The 21,949-nt window shown below is 43.1% G+C and overlaps 1 protein-coding gene, 1 non-coding gene and 1 pseudogene across 2 annotated transcripts in view; 2 read left to right on the forward strand and 1 right to left on the reverse strand.

Annotated features, from left to right (window-relative positions):
- The first annotated feature begins 844 nt into the window (after positions 1 to 844).
- LOC138080734 (olfactory receptor 13C7-like) lies at positions 845 to 11,893 on the forward strand (annotated as a pseudogene).
- On the reverse strand, positions 8,737 to 8,862 carry LOC138081580 (U6atac minor spliceosomal RNA). The gene has a single exon (XR_011145035.1). It is a non-coding gene; the product is annotated as a U6atac minor spliceosomal RNA (small nuclear RNA).
- Positions 11,894 to 14,635: 2,742 nt separating the features above from the next.
- The window catches only part of RECK (reversion inducing cysteine rich protein with kazal motifs), an 83,295-nt gene continuing 75,981 nt past the window's right edge, over positions 14,636 to 21,949 (forward strand). The window contains exon 1 of the mRNA XM_068974099.1: positions 14,636 to 14,735. Within this exon, the coding sequence (XP_068830200.1) occupies positions 14,636 to 14,735 (100 nt within the window). The remainder of the gene's footprint in view (positions 14,736 to 21,949) is intronic.

Raw genomic sequence — 21,949 nt, forward strand, 5'->3', positions numbered from 1 at the left:
TTCAAGTATTCCAGCTGAGGCCAGAGCACCATAATCAAAGTAGTAGACCTGCATTCTTTGAGAGTGGGATGGGGAGGTTGGTCTATTTAGATCCTTAGGACCCTGCCACACCTGGGTCTACAGTTGTCTGTCAGAATAATGAAAGCCAGAATTGAAGGATAGCCAGTATGGTGTGTTTTAGGAAGCCCTGAATAAGCAGGTAGCTTCCACCCCATAACTGTTTCTATGACTATTTTTGTGCATCTATTTAAAAGACGTTTACTCCTTGGAAGAAAAGTTATGACCAACCTAGACAGCATATTAAAAACCAGAGACATTACTTTACCAACAAAGGTCCGTCTAGTCAAAGCTATGGTTTTTCCAGTAGTCATGTATGGATGTGAGAGTTGGACTATAAAGAAAGCTGAGCACCAAAGAATTGATGCTTTTGAACTGTGATGTTGGAGAAGACTCCTGTAAGTCCCTTGGAGTGCAAGGAGATCAAATCAGTCCATCCTAAAGGAAATCAGTCCTAAATATTCATTGGAAGGACTGATGTTGAAGTTGAAACTTCAATACTTCGGCCACCTGATGCGAAAAACTGACTCATTTTAAAAGATGCTGATCCTGGGAAAGATTGAAAGCTGGAGGAGAAGGGGATGACAGAGGATGAGATGGTTGGACATGAATTTGAGTAAACTCTGGGAGTTGGTGACGGACAGGGAGGCCTGGCGTGCTGCAGTCCATGGGGTCACAAAGAGTCAGACACAACTGAGAGACTGAACTGAACTGAACTAAAGAAAGTATTTTGGAAAATCTTTTCAAACATGAATTACTTCCAAATCAAATTTATTGGGCTTAAGCGATGCCAAAGGGAAACATTCCTCATCTTTATTCTTATGACAGGAAGGAGGAGGTTGGAACCGTGATTCCACTCATGAATAAGCCATATGTCTTCCTTCCTCCAGTGGAAGAGGAGCTGTTCAAGGGGATTCATAACATCCAGACCCTGGGTCAGAGAGGGACTCTGACCTCGGAGGTATGGGGCCCCTGACAGAGTTCCTGCAGACCCCACCTATGTGGGAAAGAGTCAGGGGAGACAGGCAGTCAGTCATTTATGTCATTTAAGTCATTCTGACCTTTGCATTTAGGGGCAGAGGGTATAATGTGACTGGTAATAGGGCCTCAGAAAAGCCCAAGGAAGGTGAAGGTGGCTTGTCTTCAAAACCTGTCACTGGATATTGCTTATTCCAGGAAAGTCTTTTGATCAAGCAAATGTCCAGGAAGAAATCACGAAAGTCTCTAAAGACTTTGATTTGTTTGTCTGTTGGTGTCTGTTTGTTTTTAAAAAGTCCTAAGGGCAGAATGGAATACCTGGGATACAAAGTTAGGATAGTGTTCTCAACTTTGGCTGAATGTTGAAGCCATCTGGGGAGCTTTAACAAGACTTGATGCCTGGATTCTATCATAGACATTTGGATTTGCCTGGCGCAGGGTGTGACCCAAGAAAAGAGGAGAATTAAGAGAATCATCTTTATCTTTAGATCTCTGATGAGCTATTTTGGGGCAGAAAGGGGTGACATGCCAGAGAGCAGAACTAGAATTAGAACTAGGAAGATATTAAGAGATTTGACCCAAGAGACAAAATTTTCTGATAATACAAGATTTATAAAGCTAGAATGGGCTTACTAAAAAGGTAATGAGATCTTCATTGGTGGACAGGAATATTGCTTAATGATCCTCTTGGATTATTGGATGTAGCTTGGATGTACAAAGAAAAATTCAGTGAGACTAGATGTTTGGAATTTCCTTTTCTAAGGCTGAGGTCTTCAGAGTCAGGGATGAGGCATTAGCCTGACTTCAGTGGCAATGGAATGAGATATCAATCAGGGAAGTGGGGCTCTCCAGAGGCTGAGATTGTGGCTGTTAAATGCAGCCTGGTTTCCCGGAGCATCAGTTCAAACTGGCCAGGATGGCACTGCAGCCAGGGGGATGATTAACACCTTAGAATGCAACCATACTCCGCAACACAGCTGCCCAAGTCCAGCCCTCACCCTCCTTACCTTCCCCAGGTGACCTTCCTGTCCAGCCTGCCCTTTCAAAGTGACCCATCAGTACCCTCTCCCTGGAACTGTTGTCTCTTTTACAGCCAGTGCATCATTCCTGAAAGGCTGTGGGGTTTCAGAGTCATGTGTGAGTGAGTCATGTTGGCTGATGCATGGAGACAGGAAAACAGGATGGGGTGAAGGGACGGATGAGAGGATGGCCTGGGGCCTGGTTGTCTATTACAGGAGGAAAGGGGGAGGTCAAAAGATGTTTCTATGAGGATACTATGAAGCAAAGAAAGCCTGCCAAGAGCTGTGGCTTCAGGGCTGATCATTTCACCATCCCTGGACACCAAGGGAGAAAAGTATGAAGTGAACCTGGTCTCACTTTTCTGACGAAGATTTTTTTTTTTAATTTTTACCTGGAGAATAATTGCTTTACAATGTTGTGTTGGTTTCTGCCATACATGAACATGAATCAGCCATAGGTATACATATAGCCCCTCCCTCTTGAAACGCCCTTCCAACTCCCACCTGCCACCCCATCCTACCCCTCTAGGTTGTCACAGAGCCCCAGATTGAGCTCCCTGCATCATACAGCAGATTCCCACTGGCTGTCTATTTTACATGTGGTAATGTACATGTGGAAGCAAACTGTGGAAAGCTCTTAAAGAGATGGAAATACAGACCATCTCACCTGTCTCCTGAGAAACCTGTACGTGGGTCAAGAAGCAACAGTTAGAACCCTGTATGGAACAACTGATTGATTCGGGATTGAGAAAGGGGTATGACAAGGCTGTCTGTTGTCACCCTGTTTATTTAACCTATATGCTGAGCATATCATGAGAAATTCCAACCTGGATGAGTTAAAAGCTGGAATCAAGATAGGTGGGAAAAACATCAACAACCTCAGATATGTGGATGATACCACCTTAATGGCAGAAAGCAAAGAGGAACTAAAGAACCTCTTGATGAGAGTGAACGAGGAGAGTGAAAAAGCCAGCTTAACACTAAATATTAAAAAAAACTAAGATCATGGCATCTGGCCCCATTACTTCATAGCAAATAGAAGGCGAAGAGGTGGAAGTAGTGACAGATTTCCTCTTCTTGGGCTCTAAAATCACTTCAAATGATGACTGCAGCCATGAAGTCAGAGGACGATTGCTTCTTGGCAGGAAAGCTTTGCCAAACCTAGACAGTGTGTTGAAAAGCAGAGACATTACTCTGCCAACAAAGGTCCATATAGTCGAGGCTATGGTCTTCCCAGTGGTCACGTATGGTTGTGAGAGTTGGTAGAGCACCAAAGAATTGATGCCCCTTTTGAACTGTGGTGCTGGAGAAGACTCTTGAGAGTCCCTTGGACAGCAAGGAGATCAAGCCAGTCAATCTTTTAGGGAAATCAACCCTGAATACTCATTGGAAGGACTGATGCTGAAACTGAAGCTCCAGTATTTTGGTCTCCTAATGCGAACAGATGACTCATTGCAAAACTCCCTGATTCTGGGAATGATGGAGGGCAGAAGGAGAAGAAGGTATCAGAGCATGAGATGGCTGGATGGCATCACCAGTGCAATGAACATGAACTTGGGCAAACTTCAGGAGATGGTGAGGGATAGGGAGGCCTAGCATGCTGCAGTCCGTGGGGTCGCAAAGAGTTAGACTCGACTGGGCGACTGAACAACAATTTATGTTTCAATGCTACCTCTCTGACCAAGATTTAACAAGAGAAGTCCACCATCTAGGATATTTCAGTAGAAATGAGTATGTCTGATCAGGTGAATTAAATCCCCACTGGGGCATCTCAGATGTCTCTTGCACAGAAGGTGGCTTAAGATGACAAACTAGATTCTTTTCTAGTCCCCAGAATCTTACTGAGAACTGCAGAGAAACCGTCATTGTTAAAGTTGATTTCCTCTTGCTCAGCAGAGAGGGCATTCCTCACTAGCAAGCCAGCACCTCAGTCAGAGAGTGCTGAGGTTGAGCTTCTGAGTTCCTGCAGGTGACAGAGCAGATGCGCTGTGGACAGGTCCAATCAGACCTCCCCTCTGGTGGAGTTCATTTGCCTAGGCCTGTCAGCCCACCCAAAGCTGGAGAAAGCTCTTTGTGCTCATCCTGCTCATGTACCTGGTGATCCTGCTGGGCAATGGGGTCCTCATCCTGGTGACCATCCTTGACTCCCGCCTGCACACGCCCATGTACTTCTTCCTGGGGAACCTCTCCTTCCTGGACATCTGCTACACAACCTCCTCAGTCCCCCTCATCTTTGACCGCTTCCTGACCCCCAGGAAAACCATCTCCTTCTCAGCCTGTGCCATGCAGATGTTCCTCTCTTCACCATTGTGGGAACAGAGTATGTGCTCCTGAGCATGATGGCACTTCACCGCTATGTAGCCATCTGCAACTCCATAAGGTACTCTGTCATCGTGAGCAAGGCTGCCTACCTGCCCATGGCTGTTGGCTCCTGAGCAGCTGGTATCACCAACTCTGTAGTTCAGACAACCCAGGCTGTGAGGCTGCCCTTCCGTGGGGACAACGTCATCAACCACTTCACCTGTGAGATCCTGGCTGTCCTGAAGTGCCATGGGCTGTGCTAACATCTCCATCAGTGTGATCACCATGGGGATAACAACTGTCATTTTCATGGGCATCTCAGTTCTGTTCATCTTTTTTCTGCCATGTGTTCATCACTGCTACTGTCCTGAGGATCCCTTCAGCAGTAGGGAAGAAAAAGGTCTCCACCTGCTCTGCCCACTTCACAGTTGTGGTCATCTTCTATGGGACCATCCTCTTCATGTATGGGAAGCGCAAATCCAAGGACCCTCTGGGGGCAGACAAACAGGACCTTGCAGACAAGCTCACCTCCCTCTTCTATGGGGTGGTGACCCCCATGCTCAACCCCATCTACAGCCTGAGGAACAAGGATGTGAAGGCTGCTGTGGTGAGTCAGAAACACCTAACTGAGTGACTGTCATAGATTTTCAGACTCCAGAACACATGGTCTCCAAACTCCCCATTGTCCTGGTAGAGAAGTGAGAACCCAGCAAACAGAAGGGAGTCTCCCAAGGTTCACATTGTGGACCATGTGAATAAAACTAAAAAGTAGACTGACCATCATGCCTTTGTTTCATAGGCAACGGAAACTTCTATCTAAGAACCTAGAAGGAAAGAGCTTCGAATTTCTAGAAGTGCTGGCTAGAAATGGTTGACTTTGTGCATAACCACGGTGACATCACATCATAGCTGCTTTATGCCAATGAACTTGGGTGGCCGGTGGTGTCTCTGGATACCTGTGCCTGCTGCAAACCTGCCATCTGGTGGACGTTTCTGCAAGCTCCTGAGGTCAGTACTTGTGAAACCTGAAAAGGTTCCTAAGTCACCTGGGGAGGTTGTGAAAATACCGATCCAGACTCACTGAGTCAGAGGTGAGGCTGGAGATTCTGGATCTCTGCCAAGTTCCTAGGTGACGCTGTACCTCTGAGTAGTAGGCCCTGCAAGACTTGGGACTAGGGACAAGGGACTGAGGAGAGAGGCAAGGAAGCAACTCCTGCAGGTACCAAGTCCTCCAGCAATCAGCAACCCAGGCTGCTCTCTCCAGTTTGGGGGTAGCAGTTTGCCCTGTGACCTCACTTCTCTTCCAGGTCTAAGAAGAATTGTTGGTTTATCAATAAGTCTGTTCAGATTTTCGCTTGTTAGTACAGTATGGCATCTCCCAAGCTTTTTCCATGCTAGACCAGAAACCAGCCATTCCCACTTCAAATAGCACTAAAGTGCAGTCAAGTGCAGATAGATATAAAAATGTTGTCAAGTACAAAATATGAGGCATTAACATAGCAGAGGAAGAAACAGATGTCAATTTCTACAGAAAACATAATGATTGTATTTCTAAGTATTAACTAAAAAAATATTATCAGTACTAAGAGTTCAGGAAAGTTAAGGATATAGAAATAACTTCTCAAATGTCAATTGTATTCCTACATTCCATCAATATAGAGCAAAATAAAAACAGAAATAATATCTTATTTACACTAGTAAAAGTACCAAATAATTGAGAACAAACATAATTCTAGACATGACAGACTGTGTCAGGGAAAAAATGGTGAGTGTTTGGGGAGTATAAAGGAAGGCAGAGTGATGGACCAGGGGCTTGAGAGTATAAATATAAGACAATAACCTTAATGTTTTAAGGTGGAAGCTCTCAAATTATAACAAATGAAAGAGCTTCTTTAATATTCACATTTCTGGTCTCTGAGGCTGTTACTGCTAAGTCGCTTCAGTCGTGTCTGACCCTGTGCGACCCCATAGACGGCAGCCCACCAGGCTCCACCTTGCCTGAGATTCTCCAGGCAAGAACACTGGAGTGGGTTGCCATTTCCTTCTCCAGTGCATGAAAGTGAAAAGTGAAAGTGAAGTCGCTCAGTCGTGTCCAACTCTTCGCGATCCCACGGACTGCAGCCCACCAGGCTCCCCTGCCCATGGGACCTTCCAGGCAACAGGACCAGAATGGGTTCCCATTGCCTTCTCCTGGTCTCTACCCTACAACATTTCAAATTTTACTGTGTCTGTGGTAAGGCCAATAGGAAAACTGGGCTTAGAAACAAAGTTGTTTGGTATTTTTAATTCCCCAGAAGACTCTACTGAGCTTGTAAAGTATAATTGAACAAGGATCTTTTGAAGGTAATGATGTTGGAGTCTTCTAAGTGTTGATGTTTTTTTGTATGTAAAATCAGTGGTTACGAGATACCAGAAAATTAATTCCAACTACAAGAATTTAATACATATACACATCAGGTCAAAATTAATAGCATGAAGAGGAACCAGTTTTTAATAAACAGTGGGACAACAGTGACATTCAACTGAATGAAGGTTTGCCTTTGATACATACATCACACCACATGCTGCCAGAAACAGGATGGATTAGAATTCGTAAACACCATCATGATTATACAAAGCGAAAAAAGACAACAGAATGACATATTTATTCCAGCTGTGGAAGAGAGCATGATTCATTATTTTGGAAGAGAAAGAGGGTATCAGAATTAAAACAGACATGTTCCAACATACAAAACTCTTGTACAAAACTCTTGAATAATATAGTCTAATCAAGCTGCTCCCAAATGGGCTCTACAAATATTTGATTTGAGCTTCTTTAATGTATAAACTAAATAACTAAATAACTTTTAAGTAAGACCATGGACACACACAAACTTGCATTTTGATTTTTGACACACAAGAAACCACTATCACAATAGTATGTGTGTTGTTGAGTTGATTGCTGTTCATAGACCTCAGAATAAATCTTTTCCTACCATCTCTGCATATTTCTTTTATCTTCTTTGAATGTGTCCTTGATTAGAAAAAGTGTAAATCTGCACTGATCATTTCTCAAATCCAAGCCTACGGCTCAACTGCTTACGTATAATAGTACTAAGGAATACAAATGTGCACTGTTTCCAGTTAAGCGTTGGGCAAAGCTCAGAATCATCTGCTGGTGCATGTTCTCATCATAGTGTCATAGCCAATTGCACAATGACAAAGGAACATGGAAGTGGCCACACAGTAATAACATCACATTATACATAGTATTGGAGTTAACCAGACCTTTGGGAGTGTTACTTCTCTGACTACATTTATGATAAGAAATTTGAGCAATTATCCAAACTTTATTAGTGAATCAATATTTTTTTACTTTTAATGTCAAACTGGCATTTTAAAAATCAGTACAGTTTGTGTTTTAGAGCAAGTTTAGGTTCACAGCAAAACTGGGCAGGAATTACTGAGAGTTTCCATATGCCAGGTCCCCCTCTGCCGACGTCCTCTCCTACTGTCAACATCCACCAGCAGAATGGTATCTTTGTTACAATCAGTGAATCTATATTGACACATCATCACCCAGAATTCATAGTTTAGAGTTCACTCCTGGTGTGTAGGTTTGGACAAATGTATAATAACATGTATCCAGCATTATAGTTTTAAACAGAACACTTTAACTGACCTGAAAAGCCTCTGTGCTCTGCCTCTACACCCCTCCCTCCCCCTTTGCTGCTGCTAAGTCGCTTCATTCAGTTGTCTCCGACTCTGTGCAACCCCGTTGATGGTAGCCCACCAGGCTCCCTCATCCCTGGGAATCTCCAGGCAAGAACACTTGAGTGGGTTGCCATTTCCTTCTCCAATGCATGAAAGTGAAAAGTGAAAGTGAAGTTGCTCAGTCGCGTCCGACTCTTAGCGACCCCATGGACTGCAGCCTACCAGGCTCCTCCATCCATGGGATTTTCCAGGCAAGAGTACTGGAGTGGGGTGCCATTGCCTTCTCCGGCCTCCCCCTTTAGCCCCTGGCAATCCCTAATCTTTTTATTGTCTCCGTAATTTTGCCTTTTCCAGAATGTTATTGAGTTGGAATCTGAAGGTATGTAACATTTTCAGATTGGCTTCTTTCACTCAGAAAATATGCCTTTTTAAGTTTCATCCCTGTCTTTTTGTGGGGTGTTTTTTTGCTGTTGATATTGGTTTTCTTTTTTTTTTTAATTTCCAACATCATGATTATTATTCTGTTCTATTCAGTTGCTAAGTCGTGCTTGACTTTTTGCGACCCCATGGACTGCAGCATGCCAAGCTTCACTGTCCTTCACTGTCTCCCGGAGTTTGCTCAGACTCATGTCTATTGAGTTGGTGATGCTGTCTAACCATCTCATCCTCTGCTGCCACCGTCCCCTTTTAAAAATAGTGGTTAGATGCCACAAAGTAGGTATCAATGCCTTAACCATCTGTGTGTTGTCAGGCCCAAGGGCCTCTTCCATCCTTGTCAAGGTGGGTGCTAACCTTCTCTCCTTCCATACGACACTCTCTGTGGTTTGACTAGCTCATTTCTTTTTATTGCTCAACAATCTTCCATTGTATGGAGGTATCACAGTTAATTTAACCAATTACCTACTAAAAGACATTTGGTTGCTTCCAAGTTTTAGCAGTTATGAACAAAGCTGCTACAAATATCCACGTGCAGATTTTGGTATCGACATAAGTGTTCCTGAGTCAGTATTGAAATAAAAATCTGTCAATATTTCTTTTTCAAGATACCATGTTAATTTGAACGAAGAATAGTCAGAGAATGCAAGGTGGGCTAATTCAAAAACCAAGACCCTTTACAAACTACTCATCTGTATGAAGCAAGATTTTCTCTACAACAGGCAACCAAAAACAAAGTACAGAAATGGAAGCCAAACTGGTGTGACTACAATTATTATGCTGTGCTGTGCTTAGTCATTCATTCGTGTCCAACTCTTTGGGACGCCATGGACTATAATATAGCCTGCCAGACTCCTCTGTCCACAGGGATTCTCCAGGCAAGAATACTGGAGTGGGTTGCCATGCCCTCCTCCAGGGGATCTTCCCAACCCAGGGATCGAACCCAGGCGTCCCACATCACAGGCGGATTCTTTACAATTTGAGCCACCAGGGAAGCCAAAGAATACTGGAATGGGTGGCCTATTCCTTCTCCAGGGAATCTTCCTGACCCAGGAATTGAACCAGGGTCTCCTGCATTGCAGGCAGATTCTTTACCAGCTGAGCTACCAGGGAAGCCCACAATTATCATACATATTCCCAATTTCAAGCTTTTGTGTTCATCAAAATTTCATTTATTATCTGAATTCTCATTTATTGTCTTTGAACCAATTAATTATTATTAATTATATATTTGAACTGAGAAAATAAATGTAGCTTTTTTATTCTATTTTATATGGTAGGACTCTGTAAGATTTTGTTGGGAAAAGGGTTCCATTGCTAAAAAATAAAAATAATATTTTTTAAGTTTGAAAATTGCTGAAGTAAGAAGGCAAGGAAAGTAGAGAATGGGGACAATTTCATACTCACAGGCTCATATGTTTAGAGGGCTTACTGGACGCTGGCAAGATAGTGTACCAGCATCACAGACTGAGGTCACAATGTTAAGTTTTATAATGTGTTCTTATTGAATGACTTGGTGTTAGGGCTTCTCTCTGTCCTGTGAGATCTCAATATAGGGGCAATGGGACTGTCAAATACCGATTTTGCTCCAAGGCATTGGATCCTTTGTTCTCCAAGGTTATAGTCACAGGCAGTAAACTGAACAGAGAACATGATAGCACTCAGAAAATGTTTGTTCTGGCTGGGCATTTGCTTCTAAGCGACAGTTTGTAGCAGGGCTGCACAAATCTTTGATCAACAGCTACTTGTCTCTGCAAGTCCCCTTCCTGCCGAACGACTGAAACTTAATCTCAGTCAATTCAGTAGGATCTCAGCTGAGTCAAGGCCTCTCCCCAACCCCCTCCATAGTTTTGAGAGGAAAAATATAGAGTCAAACCCACCAGCTGGGACTGGGGAAGAAGGCAGGACATCTGGTCCTCAGTCGTCATAATCAATCCCCATTGATACCTGCATTCTCATCTGGCATCCAGTTGTGTAGACCATGCAGATACCAGTTACAGCCTCCTTGTTCTGATCTGGAGGCCTCTTTGGGCTCTCCGCTCTTTCAGCTCCTGTGTTAGTCACTCAGTCGTGTCCAGCTCTTTGCAACCCTATGGACTGTAGCCCACCAGGCTCCTCTGTCCATGGAATTCTCCAGGCAAGAATACTGGTTGCCGTTCTCTTCTCCAGGGGATCTTCCTGACCCAGGTATCGAACGCGAGTCTCCTGCATTGTTGGGCAGATTTTTTACCATCTGAGCCAGAGACAGAAAACACTTAGCTCCTCTTCTGTGTCATTCTCGATGGGGAGCAAGGAACAGGACACATTTGCAACCAAAGGGCAGGGGAACTTTATGAGGTATGTCACTTCTCTGAGCTCCATGGGAGACAAGGCTCAGATCCCCTCTTACCTCAAGCCTCTCTGGGGTTCTGTGTCCCAGCCCACTACAGCCTCCCTTTTCCAGGGGCTTGCTTCCTTCCCCATCCCAGTGAGTCAAGTTGCTGGGGACTGATGGGAGTGGAGGGACTGACTCTGATTGGTAAGAAAATGTGTTTAAACTAAATAAACTGAGAAAAATCATTTCTATTAAAAATTAACTTCAGGAATGTATTAATAGTATGCATAAACTCCCAAAACCAATGTATGGGGTCCTAGTTAATTAAAATCAGCAAAACCTGCCATGTTCTTAATCAAAATATTTATCTTCCTCTAGATACCAAAGAGAAATCTGGAGTTACATAAAGGAATGAAGAGCATCAGAAATGCTTGACATATGGGTAAATATAAAACACAGTTTCTCATTTTATAATCTCTTAAATAATTGACTATTTAAACCAAAATAATAACAGTGCATGGAAGCAAAACGTATGATAACGTTAGCACAAAAGATGGGAGGAGAAAACGGAAGTATACTGGTGTCACGTCTTACATTTGACATGAAGTGATAATTATTATTTGAAGGTGAACTGTAATAAGTTAAACTGTATACTAAACTCTAGTGCACCTACTGAAAAATAAAACAAAGAAGTAGAGCTGATAAGCCAACAGAAGAGATATAATGAAATAATAAAAACAACACTCCAAACACTTTTATTGTTCTGAGAGAAGGTAGGAAAAGTAGGAAAAAGGAAAAAAGAACAACTGGAGTAAATAGAAAACAAATTGCAAGACAGATTTAAACTCAACCATATATCAATAATTACATTAAATCCAAACACTCGCATTAAAAGGCAAATATTATCATATTAAATTTTTTTTAAAAAGCAACCAACTATATGATTTCTCCAGGAAGCTTACTGGAAATACTTTATAAAGAAATGAAAGTAAAATGATGGGGAAATCATAATACACAAAAATGGATCAAAAGATTAGATGGGTTTTATTTATCTGAAATATAGAAACATGTTTTGAGCTCAGGAAAAAATCATTGATGAGTAACATTTTTTAAAAGTGGCACTTTAAAGATGATCTCTGAACATTAACCTTTGTTTAAAATGAAAAGTAATTACACCAGCACTGTACAATAGAACTATATGAACCCCAAAGTGAACCATATACATAATTTTAAGTTTTCTAACAGTCACATTAAAAAAAGTAAAAAGAATAATGGTGGCTATATGTCATTATACATTTGTCAAAACCCACAGAATGTGTAAAGCCAAGAATGAACTCTAAGGTAAACTGGGGACTTCAGGTGATAATGATGTGGCAGTGCAGCTTCATCAGTTGTAACAAATGCACCACTGAGGTGTGGGATGTTGATAGTGGAGGGGTCTGTGAGTATATTGTATGTTGAAGCAGGGGGTATACGAGAAATCTCTGTAATGTGCTTAGTTTTTCTGTGAGCCTAAAACCACTCTAAAAAATAAAGTCATTTTAAAACAAAACCAAGTTTTAAAAAAAAGGTGAAATTAGTTTTAATAACATTTTCAGTTCAGTTGCTCAGTCATGTCCAACTCTTTGCGACCCCATGGACTGCAGCACGCCAGGCATCCCTGTCCATCACCAACTCCCAGAGCTTGCTCAAACTCATGTCCATTGAGTCGGTGATGCCATCCAACCATCTCATCTCCTGTCATCCCCTTCTCCTCCTGCTTTCAATCTTTTCCAACATCAGGGTCTTTTCTAGTAAGTCAGTTCTTCGCATCAGGTGGCCAAAGTGTTGGAGTTTCAGCATCAGCATCAGTCCTTCCAGTGAATATTCAGGACTGATTACCTTTAGGATTGACTGGTTTGATCTTCTTTCAGTCCAAGGGACTCTCAAGAGTCTTCAACACCACAGCTCAAAAGCATCAGTTCTTCGGTGCTCAGCTTTCTTTACGGTGCAACTCTCGTATCCATACGTGGCTACTGGAAAAACCATAGCTTTGAGTAGATGGACCTTTGTCGGTAAAGGAATGTCTTTGCTTTTTAATATGCTAGGTTTGTCATAGCTTTTCTTTCAAGGAGCAAGCATCTTTTAATTTCATTGCTACAGTCACCATCTGCAGTGATTTTGGAACCCAGGAAAATAGTCTGTCACTGTTTCCATTGTTTCCCTATCTATTTGCCATGAAGTGATGGGACCAGATGCCATGATCTTAGTTTTCTGAATGTTGAGTTTTAAGTCAGCTTTTTCACTCTCCTTTTTCACTTTCATCAAGAGGCTCTTTAGTTCCTCTTCACTTTCTGCCATAAGGGTGGTGTCATCTGCATATCTGAGGTTATTGATATTTCTCCCGGAAATCTTGATTCCAGCTTGTGCTTTGTACAGTCTGGCATTTCACAAGATGTGCTCTGCATATAAGTTAAATAAGCAAGGTTCTTGTTTTCATACTAAGTCTTCCAAATCCGGTTCCAGCATATTTCAGTTTGGAATTGCTATGTTTCAAGTACTCAACAGCCACATGTGGCTAGTGGCTACCATATCAGCGCAAATCTAGGTTTTTTTACTCTTCTCTCCTAGGGAGGAGTGGGATGTAAGGTGAGATGAAACTGATAAAGATGATTGGGTCTAAATGTTGAGAGCCTCTGATATCATGTTGAATAATTGTACATCATTCCATCTTGTAAATAAAGAGGTGGTCTCTCAGAGAAGCAAGAGGGTTGTTGCCAGAGCAAACGTTTTAGAAAGATTATTGTAACTTATTCACATTTTCCTAAAGGAGAGAATAGACAGAGACCTAAAAGACAAATTAACTTCTATACATAGACTTTGGTTGGAACTTGAAAACTGTAAAAGGAAATTATGAGACAATAAGGAAAATGTAAACACTGGATATTTAATGATATTCCATATTAAAAAATGTAACAGTGGTTATGTTTGCTTTTTGTTTTTTTAAGGAAGAGGAAAGGGGAAAATGTATTACGTAATTGACAAAAGGAAAGGAGAGGGAGAGAAGGAGGGACACAGGAACGGGGTGGGCGTTGAACACTTTGATAATAAGCAGACCCACCTCTAAATTGTCTCTTAAAGTCTAAACCCAGCCTGGCCTTCAAGGCTCTCCATATTTAGATACACAAGCATTCTCCTCTCCACATTCTCCTGATAGCAACATCAGGTGTCCTTAGAACATCAAAGACACAGTGAGGCTACACGTGCCGAAGAGGTTTGGTGGCGAATTCTTGCCTCGGGCTCTTGTCAGGAGATTGTCAGAGGCAGAGCCCCTCCGATTTCAGGGGAGGTGGAGCTGTCCCGGATGACACGCCCTCTTGGGGTGTGAGGCAGCGTCCGGCAGAAAGGATATTAAGATCATCGAAGTACGTGAAAGGGACAAGTCCCTTTGGTTCAGCCTTGGCCTGTGACCCAGTTCTCAGGAGAACTTGCGGCGTGACCTTGGGCTAATGGTCTCTCCGCTGTGCCTCAGTGACCGGATCTGCAAACCTCGGGAGATCGAGTCATCCTTAGGACCCTCCCAACCCTGACATCCTCTGACTCGCCTCTTGGAGAACGCCGGCTGCCAGATTCAGCAGCAGAAGCGGACAGACAGCTAGCTGGGCCTTAACAAAGAGCGGGGTCTCGGGCAGGTTCCCGCCCCCAGCAGGTTTTGGAAAATCCTTGCGGCCGAGGGGCGGGGTTTCGCGCCGCAGCCAATCACCAAGGGTCCGGGCCACCGAGGCGGGGCCTCCGCGAGTTGCCGCGGCGGGCAGGCTGGGTCCGAGCATCAAGCTGCCCTGGAGCCCCAGGCCTGGACATGGCGACCGTCCGGGCCTCCCCGCGAGGCGCGCTGCTGCTTCTCCTGACGGTGGCTGGGGTCGCGGAGGTGGCAGGGGGCCTGGCCCCGGGCAGTGCGGGTGAGTAACTTCTGGAGCAGCGGTTCGAGGAGGTCCAGAGCGGTCGCCTCAGCCCTCCAAGATGGCGCGGAGCAGGGGGCGGGGGTGCCGGCGACCCCCAGACCCGGTCCAAGTCTGGTGACCCAGGGTCGGGAGGTCCCAGCAGGCGGCAGGAGGGACTGAGGCGGGACGAGGAGGACCCCTCTCCACCCTCCTTCTTTCCGCCCAGATCCCCTGAACTGGGAGCCGTGACCTGGGTTCGAGGCCTTTCCCTGTCACCCACCGAGCAGGAGCCCTCAGTTCAGCCCGTATCCTCTCATCCGGCTCGGGTCTCTGTCCGAAGAGCGCGAAATGCTTTCGCCCAGGACCGTCGCGAGGGTGGGACGGGATTTTGGAGGGGCCTCCGCCTTACCTCCACCCTGGCCAGTTACTGTTGCTTGTTACTTGACCCTCGGTTCAGAAAGGCCGACCTCGGGCAGCGAGCACTTGTGTGCTCTGCAGCCTGACTGACTTCTGAAGTCTCAGGCAGAGACTAGGTCCAAGTCTCCTAAAGCCGATTCTGCTGCTCTTCTCTGTGGGTATGCAGTGTGTCCAAGACAGCGCTGGGCTCTGGCAGGAGAGATTAGAAATCAGGGAAGTCTCTCTTTGGGGGCTGACTTGAGGAGAGTTTTGTTCTTGCTCTGGAGGAATTAGACCACGAGTGGATAGGAAGCTGTTCAGTGCTGAGTGTCTCCCACGTGCTGGGTTTTAGTAGTTGTTGCCACCTCCTGCCCTCCACCAGCTTTAGCTAGGGGGTGGGGTGCCACAAGACAGGAGCGGCTCCAATTCCAGGCTGAAGTATCCACATGAAGCGATGAGGGCTGTGAGTGCACACAGGGAGAGAGATGATGATGTCCACTCAGGTTGGGAAGATAATTGAATGATGCCCCAGCTTCACTAGATATTAAAAGATGGCTGGAATTTATACATGCGAAAGTGGAGAAGTGCATTGCTCACAGGGAAACACACCTGGAAAGAGCAAAATCAGCCTCAACAGGTTTCAAGGTAGCATACAAGAGTTAAAGGATTTGTTTGAGCCAAGAGTATTTCAAGAAGGGAGAGAATTGTCAGGAGCCTGGGGTTATATAGTTAATTATAATTGAGTTCTAACAAAGCTGTCAATTAGACAAATCAAAGGAGAAAGAAAGAATGTTGTATATTTGGGGCTAAATCAGCTTACTTTCCTGGGTCCTGTTTTTTCTCTTTAAGTTAAAGAAATTGAATTAAAGCACTTTCAAAGTTTTGATTCATTAGAAAACTAGTTGCCTATTATCCCATAGCTGGTCAGTTCTGTGGGAAATAGTAGAGTAGAATATAGTTAAGAATATTTGAACAAATTTAGGTAGCTTTATTCTTTGTGCTTTAATATCCACATTTATTGTATAAAAAGATTCAAGATTATCATAGATTTTTTATCGCAATAATTGAGATAATACACACACTTCCCTGGTGGCTCAGACAGTAAAGCGTCTCTCTACAATGTGGGAGACCCGGGTTCGATCCCTGGGTTGGTAAGATGCCCTGGAGAAGGAAATGGCAATCCACTCCAGGGCTATTGCCTGGAAAATCCCATGGACAGAGGAGCCTGGTAGGCTGCAGCCCATGGGAGAGCAAAGAGTCGGACACGACTGAGTGACTTCACTTCACTTCACATGCATATTAGCTATTAAGTAAGTTTGGGAAACACTGTACACTGTACCCCTCTCTTATAAATTCACAAACAGGTTAGGTTCACAATAGTTTGCAAAGATTCCTGTGGTTAAGAAACTTGTTGCTGGGAGAATGGAGAAATGGGGAAATGACTGCTGATGAGTATGAGGTTTCTTTTCTGGGTGATGAAAATGTTTGAAATTGAAAAATAGTGAGCACAATTCTGTGAATATACTAAAAACAACTGAATGGTACACTTTAAAAGTATGAATTTTATAATGTGTTACTGTTAAAAGATAGACGGGGTCATATTAAAATTGCAAGTTTATTTGAGCAAAAATTGATTTGAATTTGGACAGTGTCAAATGGGAAGTAACAGGAGCTCAGGAAGGACTTTTATAGAAAAGGTGGAGACGAAGCAAGGAAATGTTTGATTGGCTATAGTTTGAGCAGGTGTCTTATTTGGGAAAGCCCAGGTGACTGTTCCTGATTGATTGTCCTTAGGATTTTGATCTCTTAACCTTGGGGCATTATAGGCTTAAGTTTTGGTTTACTTAGGTAGGCTACTAAGGAACTGACGCCAACTCAGTCTAGTGGTCTTGTTTTATTAATTTAACATGACTTTTATCTCAGTAAAATTGTTATGCAAAGAAAGAAAGAAACCTTTTTGCTTAAAGAACTGTTTTTTTCTTCATAGCACCTCAATCCCAATTTAGGAAATTCTGGGCTAGCAGATTTCTAAAGGCCCTACCAGTTCAAAACATCCATGACAACACAGAATTTGCATTGTTTGCTAAAAAAGGAAAACCCCCAAGTTTGATGTAAAAGTGAGAATTGTCTCTTGTACTAAATTCTTAGGCATATATTGCCTGCTTCCTTACATAAAAGACATTGAGTAATATAATGAACAAAGGATTCCACTGTGGATTTGTATAAAGTGTGGAAAATGTTCCTCAATCCTAGACAAAAATTAAGAAAACAATATTAAATTGTGTTTCAATAAAGGCCTGACTTGTATTCCTGCTCAGTCTTCATTCTCATCTCCTTACCCCATCCAAGGTTGAGTAATCCTGTCTCCTCTGGTATAAAGCATTTTACAAGTCTTATTTGTTCTGACTTGGAGATTTCATTCCTGTTGGAGGAGAGGGAAGGAATGATTTGACTTGTTAGTTATTATCTCTTGTGAAGTTTGGCCACACCCTGTACATTGGAGTAACGCCACACTTCCACAGTGTACTTTCTGGTCTCCTTGACCCCCAGCTCTCCTCCTCAGCACCTCTAGTGTTTCCTTTGAAGGATAGGCTGGAACCCTGTGCTACAGTCTGAGAATCTGTGTGTCATGTCACCTGATACTAGCTCTGTTTCTATCTAAGATATTTTCTAATTGTACTAAAGAGAGAAAGATGTAACATTAAGGTCTAGGTTTCAATAAGTTGATATTTAAGAAATTATGTAATAGCCTAGGATCCTGAAAAAGAATGTAATGAATTTTAAGTTAGAAAAAGTGACCGCCTATCTGGAGGAATGTAATAAGAAACAGATTCTCTTTCCTTTCAAATAGAACTATCTTGGCCCACACTGTAAAAGGAGTGAGAAGCCAGATATAACAGTTTATTCTGGTATGCTACTAAAGGTTCCTGTCTTATAGTCCTAGATTTAAACAGTCTTTCATTAATCATACCTTTCATCCTTTGCCACTTTTTGAAGAAAGTAGAATGATGTCAAACAGGTGGTTTTTATATATTATAAATGTGGTTTTTTTTTAAGAGCAAAAGAGATACTGCAAAAAATTTGCACGCTTACTATATATCAGGCACTGTTTTAGGTTCAGGGTTACCGCTTTCAAAGGGCTTCGATTTCTAGTAGAGGGGAAATAGACTGTTGTTCAGTAACTAAGTCATGTCCAACTCTTTGCGCCCCCATGGACTGGAGCTTCCCTGTCTTTCACTATCTCCTGGAGATTGCTCAGATTCATGTTGATTGAGTCGGTGATAGACAATAAACAGATAAATAAAATGATTTCTAGTAGTGATAAATATGCTGTGAAGGAAACTAGAGGGTAGCATAAAGAATTGTGTGAGTAGTGAGGAGTGGTTCTTTCTATAATGATGTCAAGAAAAGCTTCTTTGAGAGGGTAAAGTTCTGATCTGAAATGTGAAGACCAAAGGTGCTGTCCTTAGGAAAGATCAGGGTGGGGACCAGAAAGTGCATAGGCCCTGAAGCAAGAAGAAACTGAAGGTCAGTATGGTTGCAACATAATGAGCAGGTGAATTAGCCAGGGCTGGTGGGCTGCTGTCTATGGGGTCGCACAGAGTCGGACACGACTGAAGCGACTTAGCAGCAGCAGCAGGAGAGTCAGAAAACAATAGAATGGGAAAGACTAGAGATCTCTTCAAGAAAATTAGAGATACCAAGGGAACGTTTCATGCAAAGATGGGCACAATAAAGTACAGAAATGGTATGGACCTAACAGAAGCAGAAGATATTAAGAAGAGGTAGCAAGAATACACAGAACTATACAGAAAGATCTTCATGACCCAGATAACCACGATGGTGTGATCACTAGACTAGAGCCACATCCTGAGATGTGAAGTCAAGGGGGCCTTAGGAAGCATCACTTCAAAAAAAACTAGTGACACAATTCCAGTTGAGCTATTTCAAATCCTTAACGATGATGCTGTCAAAGTGCTACAATATGCCAGCAAATTTGGGAAACTCAGCAGTGGCCACAGGACTGGAAAAGGTCAGTTTTCATTCCAATCCCAAAGAAAGGCAATGCCAAAGAATGTTCACACTACCATACAATTGAACTCATCTCACACGCTCGCAATGTAATGATCAAAATTCTCCAAGCCAGCCTTCAATAGTGCAAGAACCATGAACTTCCAGATGTTCAAGCTGGTTTTAGAAAAAGCAAATGAACCAGAGATCAAATTGCCAACATCCACTGGATCATTGAAAAAGTGAGAGAGTTCCAAAAAAACATCTACTTCTGCTTTATTGACTATGCCAAAGCCTTTGATTGTGTGGATCACAACAAACTGTGGAAAATTCTGAAAGAGATGGGAATACCAGACCAACTGACCTGTCTCCTGAGAAATCTGTATGCAGGTCAAGAAGCAACAGTTAGAACTGTACACAAAACAACAGACTGGTTCCAAATCAGGAAAGGAGTACATCAAGGCTGTATACTGTCACCCTGCTTATTTAGCTTATAGACAGAGTACATCATGTGAAATACCAAGGCTGGATGAAGTACAAGCTGAAATCAAGATTGCTGGGAAAAATATCAATAATAGATATGCAGACAACACCACCCTTATGGCAGAAAGTGAATAAGAACAAAAGAGCCTCTTGTTGAAAGCGAAAGAGAGTGAAATAGTTGGCTTAAAACTCAACATTCAGAATACTAAGATCATGGCATCTGATCCCATCAATTCATGGTATATAGATGGGGAAACAATGGAAACAGTGACAGACTTTAGAGGGTTCCAAAATCACTGCAGATGGTGACTGCAGCCATGAAATTAAAAGATGGTTGCTCCTTGGAAGAAAAGCTATGACCAACCTAGACAGCACATTAAAAAGCAGAGATGTTACTTTGCTGACAAAGGTCCGTCTAGTCAAAGCTATGGTTTTTCCCTTGGTCATGTATGGATTTGAGAGTTGGACTATAAAGAATGCTGAGCGCTGAAGAATTGATGCTTTTGAACTGTGGTGTTGGTGAAGACTCTTGAGAGTCCTTGGACAGCAAGGAGATCCAACCAGTCAATCCTAAAGGAAATCAGTCCTGAATGTTCATTGGAAGGACTGATGCTGAAGCTGAAACTCCAATACTTTGGCCACTTGATGTGAAAAACTGACTCATTGGAAAAGACACTGGTGCTGGAAAAGATTGAAGGCAGGAGGGGAAGGGGACGACAGAAGATGAGATGGTTAGATGGCCTCACCAACTTGATGGACATAAGTCTGAGCAAGCTCTGGGAGTTGGTGATGGACAGGGAGGCTTGGCGTGCTGCAGTCCATGGGGTTGCAAAGAGTCTGACACAACTGAGCAGCAACTGAACTGAACTGAACTCAGGAGAGTCAGACACAGCTGAAGCGATTTCGCACACACGCATGCAGATAGTACTGAGCTGTGCAAAAGGCCACTTAAGGATTGTGGTTATTATTGTATGTGCAAATAGAAACCAGTGGACCTTTAAGAGATGTATGCTTTCATTTCTGTTTTAGATCACACTGACTGCTGAATTTTAAAAAGTTATTGTAAGAGGGTAGGAATCAAAGCAGAGCTATTAGGCCACTGTAGTAGTCAAGGTAGGAGATAATTCTTAGAGTGATGATGGGGATTAAAGAGGACAGATTCAGAATATATCACTAATGGATTGGATGTGGAAAGTGAGGGAAGCAAGAATTAAAGATTATTTCTAGATCTTCACCTTGAGCAACTTTGTGGAAAATGTTGCTATTTACTGAGGTCAAGATGATGGGGAGAAGTAAGTTGGAAGTTTGGCAGGTGAGTCAGGAAGAGAATCAAAATTTCTGTTTTCATATATGTTTAAGGTGGATATTAGGACTAACTCCCCTTGGTCCATTGCTTACTAAATTAAATGTCACACCTGTAAGTATTCCATTCAGCAAATATTCATTGAGGGGTTAATAGTGCCAGACACTGTGACAAGCACTAGGTACATAATTTGGTAAACAAAAACAGACGTGGTCTCTGCTTTCATGGGGTTTATGGTTTAGTGAGAATATCAGACATTCGGTTCAGTTCAGTCCCTCAGTTGTATCCGACTCTTTGCGACCTCAAGAATTGCAGCACACCAGGCCTCCCTGTCCATCACCAACTCCCGGAGTTCACTCAGACTCACGTCCATCGAGTCAGTGATGCCATCCAGCCATCTCATCCTCTGTCGTCTCCTTCTCCTCCTGCCGGCAATCCCTCCCAGCATCAGAGTCTTTTCCAGTGAGTCAACTCTTCGCATGAGGTGGCCAAAGTACTGGAGTTTCAGCTTAATAGCATCATTCCTTCCAAAGAAATCCCAGGGCTGACCTCCTTCAGAATGGACTGGTTGGATTTCCTTGCAGTCCAAGGGACTCTCAGGAGTCTTCTCCAACACCACAGTTCAAAAGCATCAATTCTTTGGCACTCAGCTTTCTTCACAGTCCAACTCTCACATCCATACATGACCACAGGAAAAACCATAGCCTTGACTAAACGGACCTTTGTTGGCAAAGTAATGTCTCTGCTTTTTAATATGCTATCTAGGTTGGTCATAACTTTTCTTCCAAGGAGTAAGCATCTTTTAATTTCATGGCTGCAGTCACCATCTGTAATGATTTTGGAGCCCAAAAAGATAAAGTCTGACACTGTTTCCACTGTTTCCCCATCTATTTCCCATCAAGTGATGGGACCAGATGCCATGATCTTCGTTTTCTGAATGTTGAGCTTTAAGCCAACTTTTTCACTCTCCTCTTTCACTTTCGTCAAGAGGCTTTTTAGTCCCTCTTCACTTTCTGCCATAAGGGTGGTGTCATCTGCA

The sequence above is a fragment of the Capricornis sumatraensis genome, chromosome 6 (assembly GCF_032405125.1).
Source record: "Capricornis sumatraensis isolate serow.1 chromosome 6, serow.2, whole genome shotgun sequence".
NCBI classification, from domain to species: domain Eukaryota; kingdom Metazoa; phylum Chordata; class Mammalia; order Artiodactyla; family Bovidae; genus Capricornis; species Capricornis sumatraensis.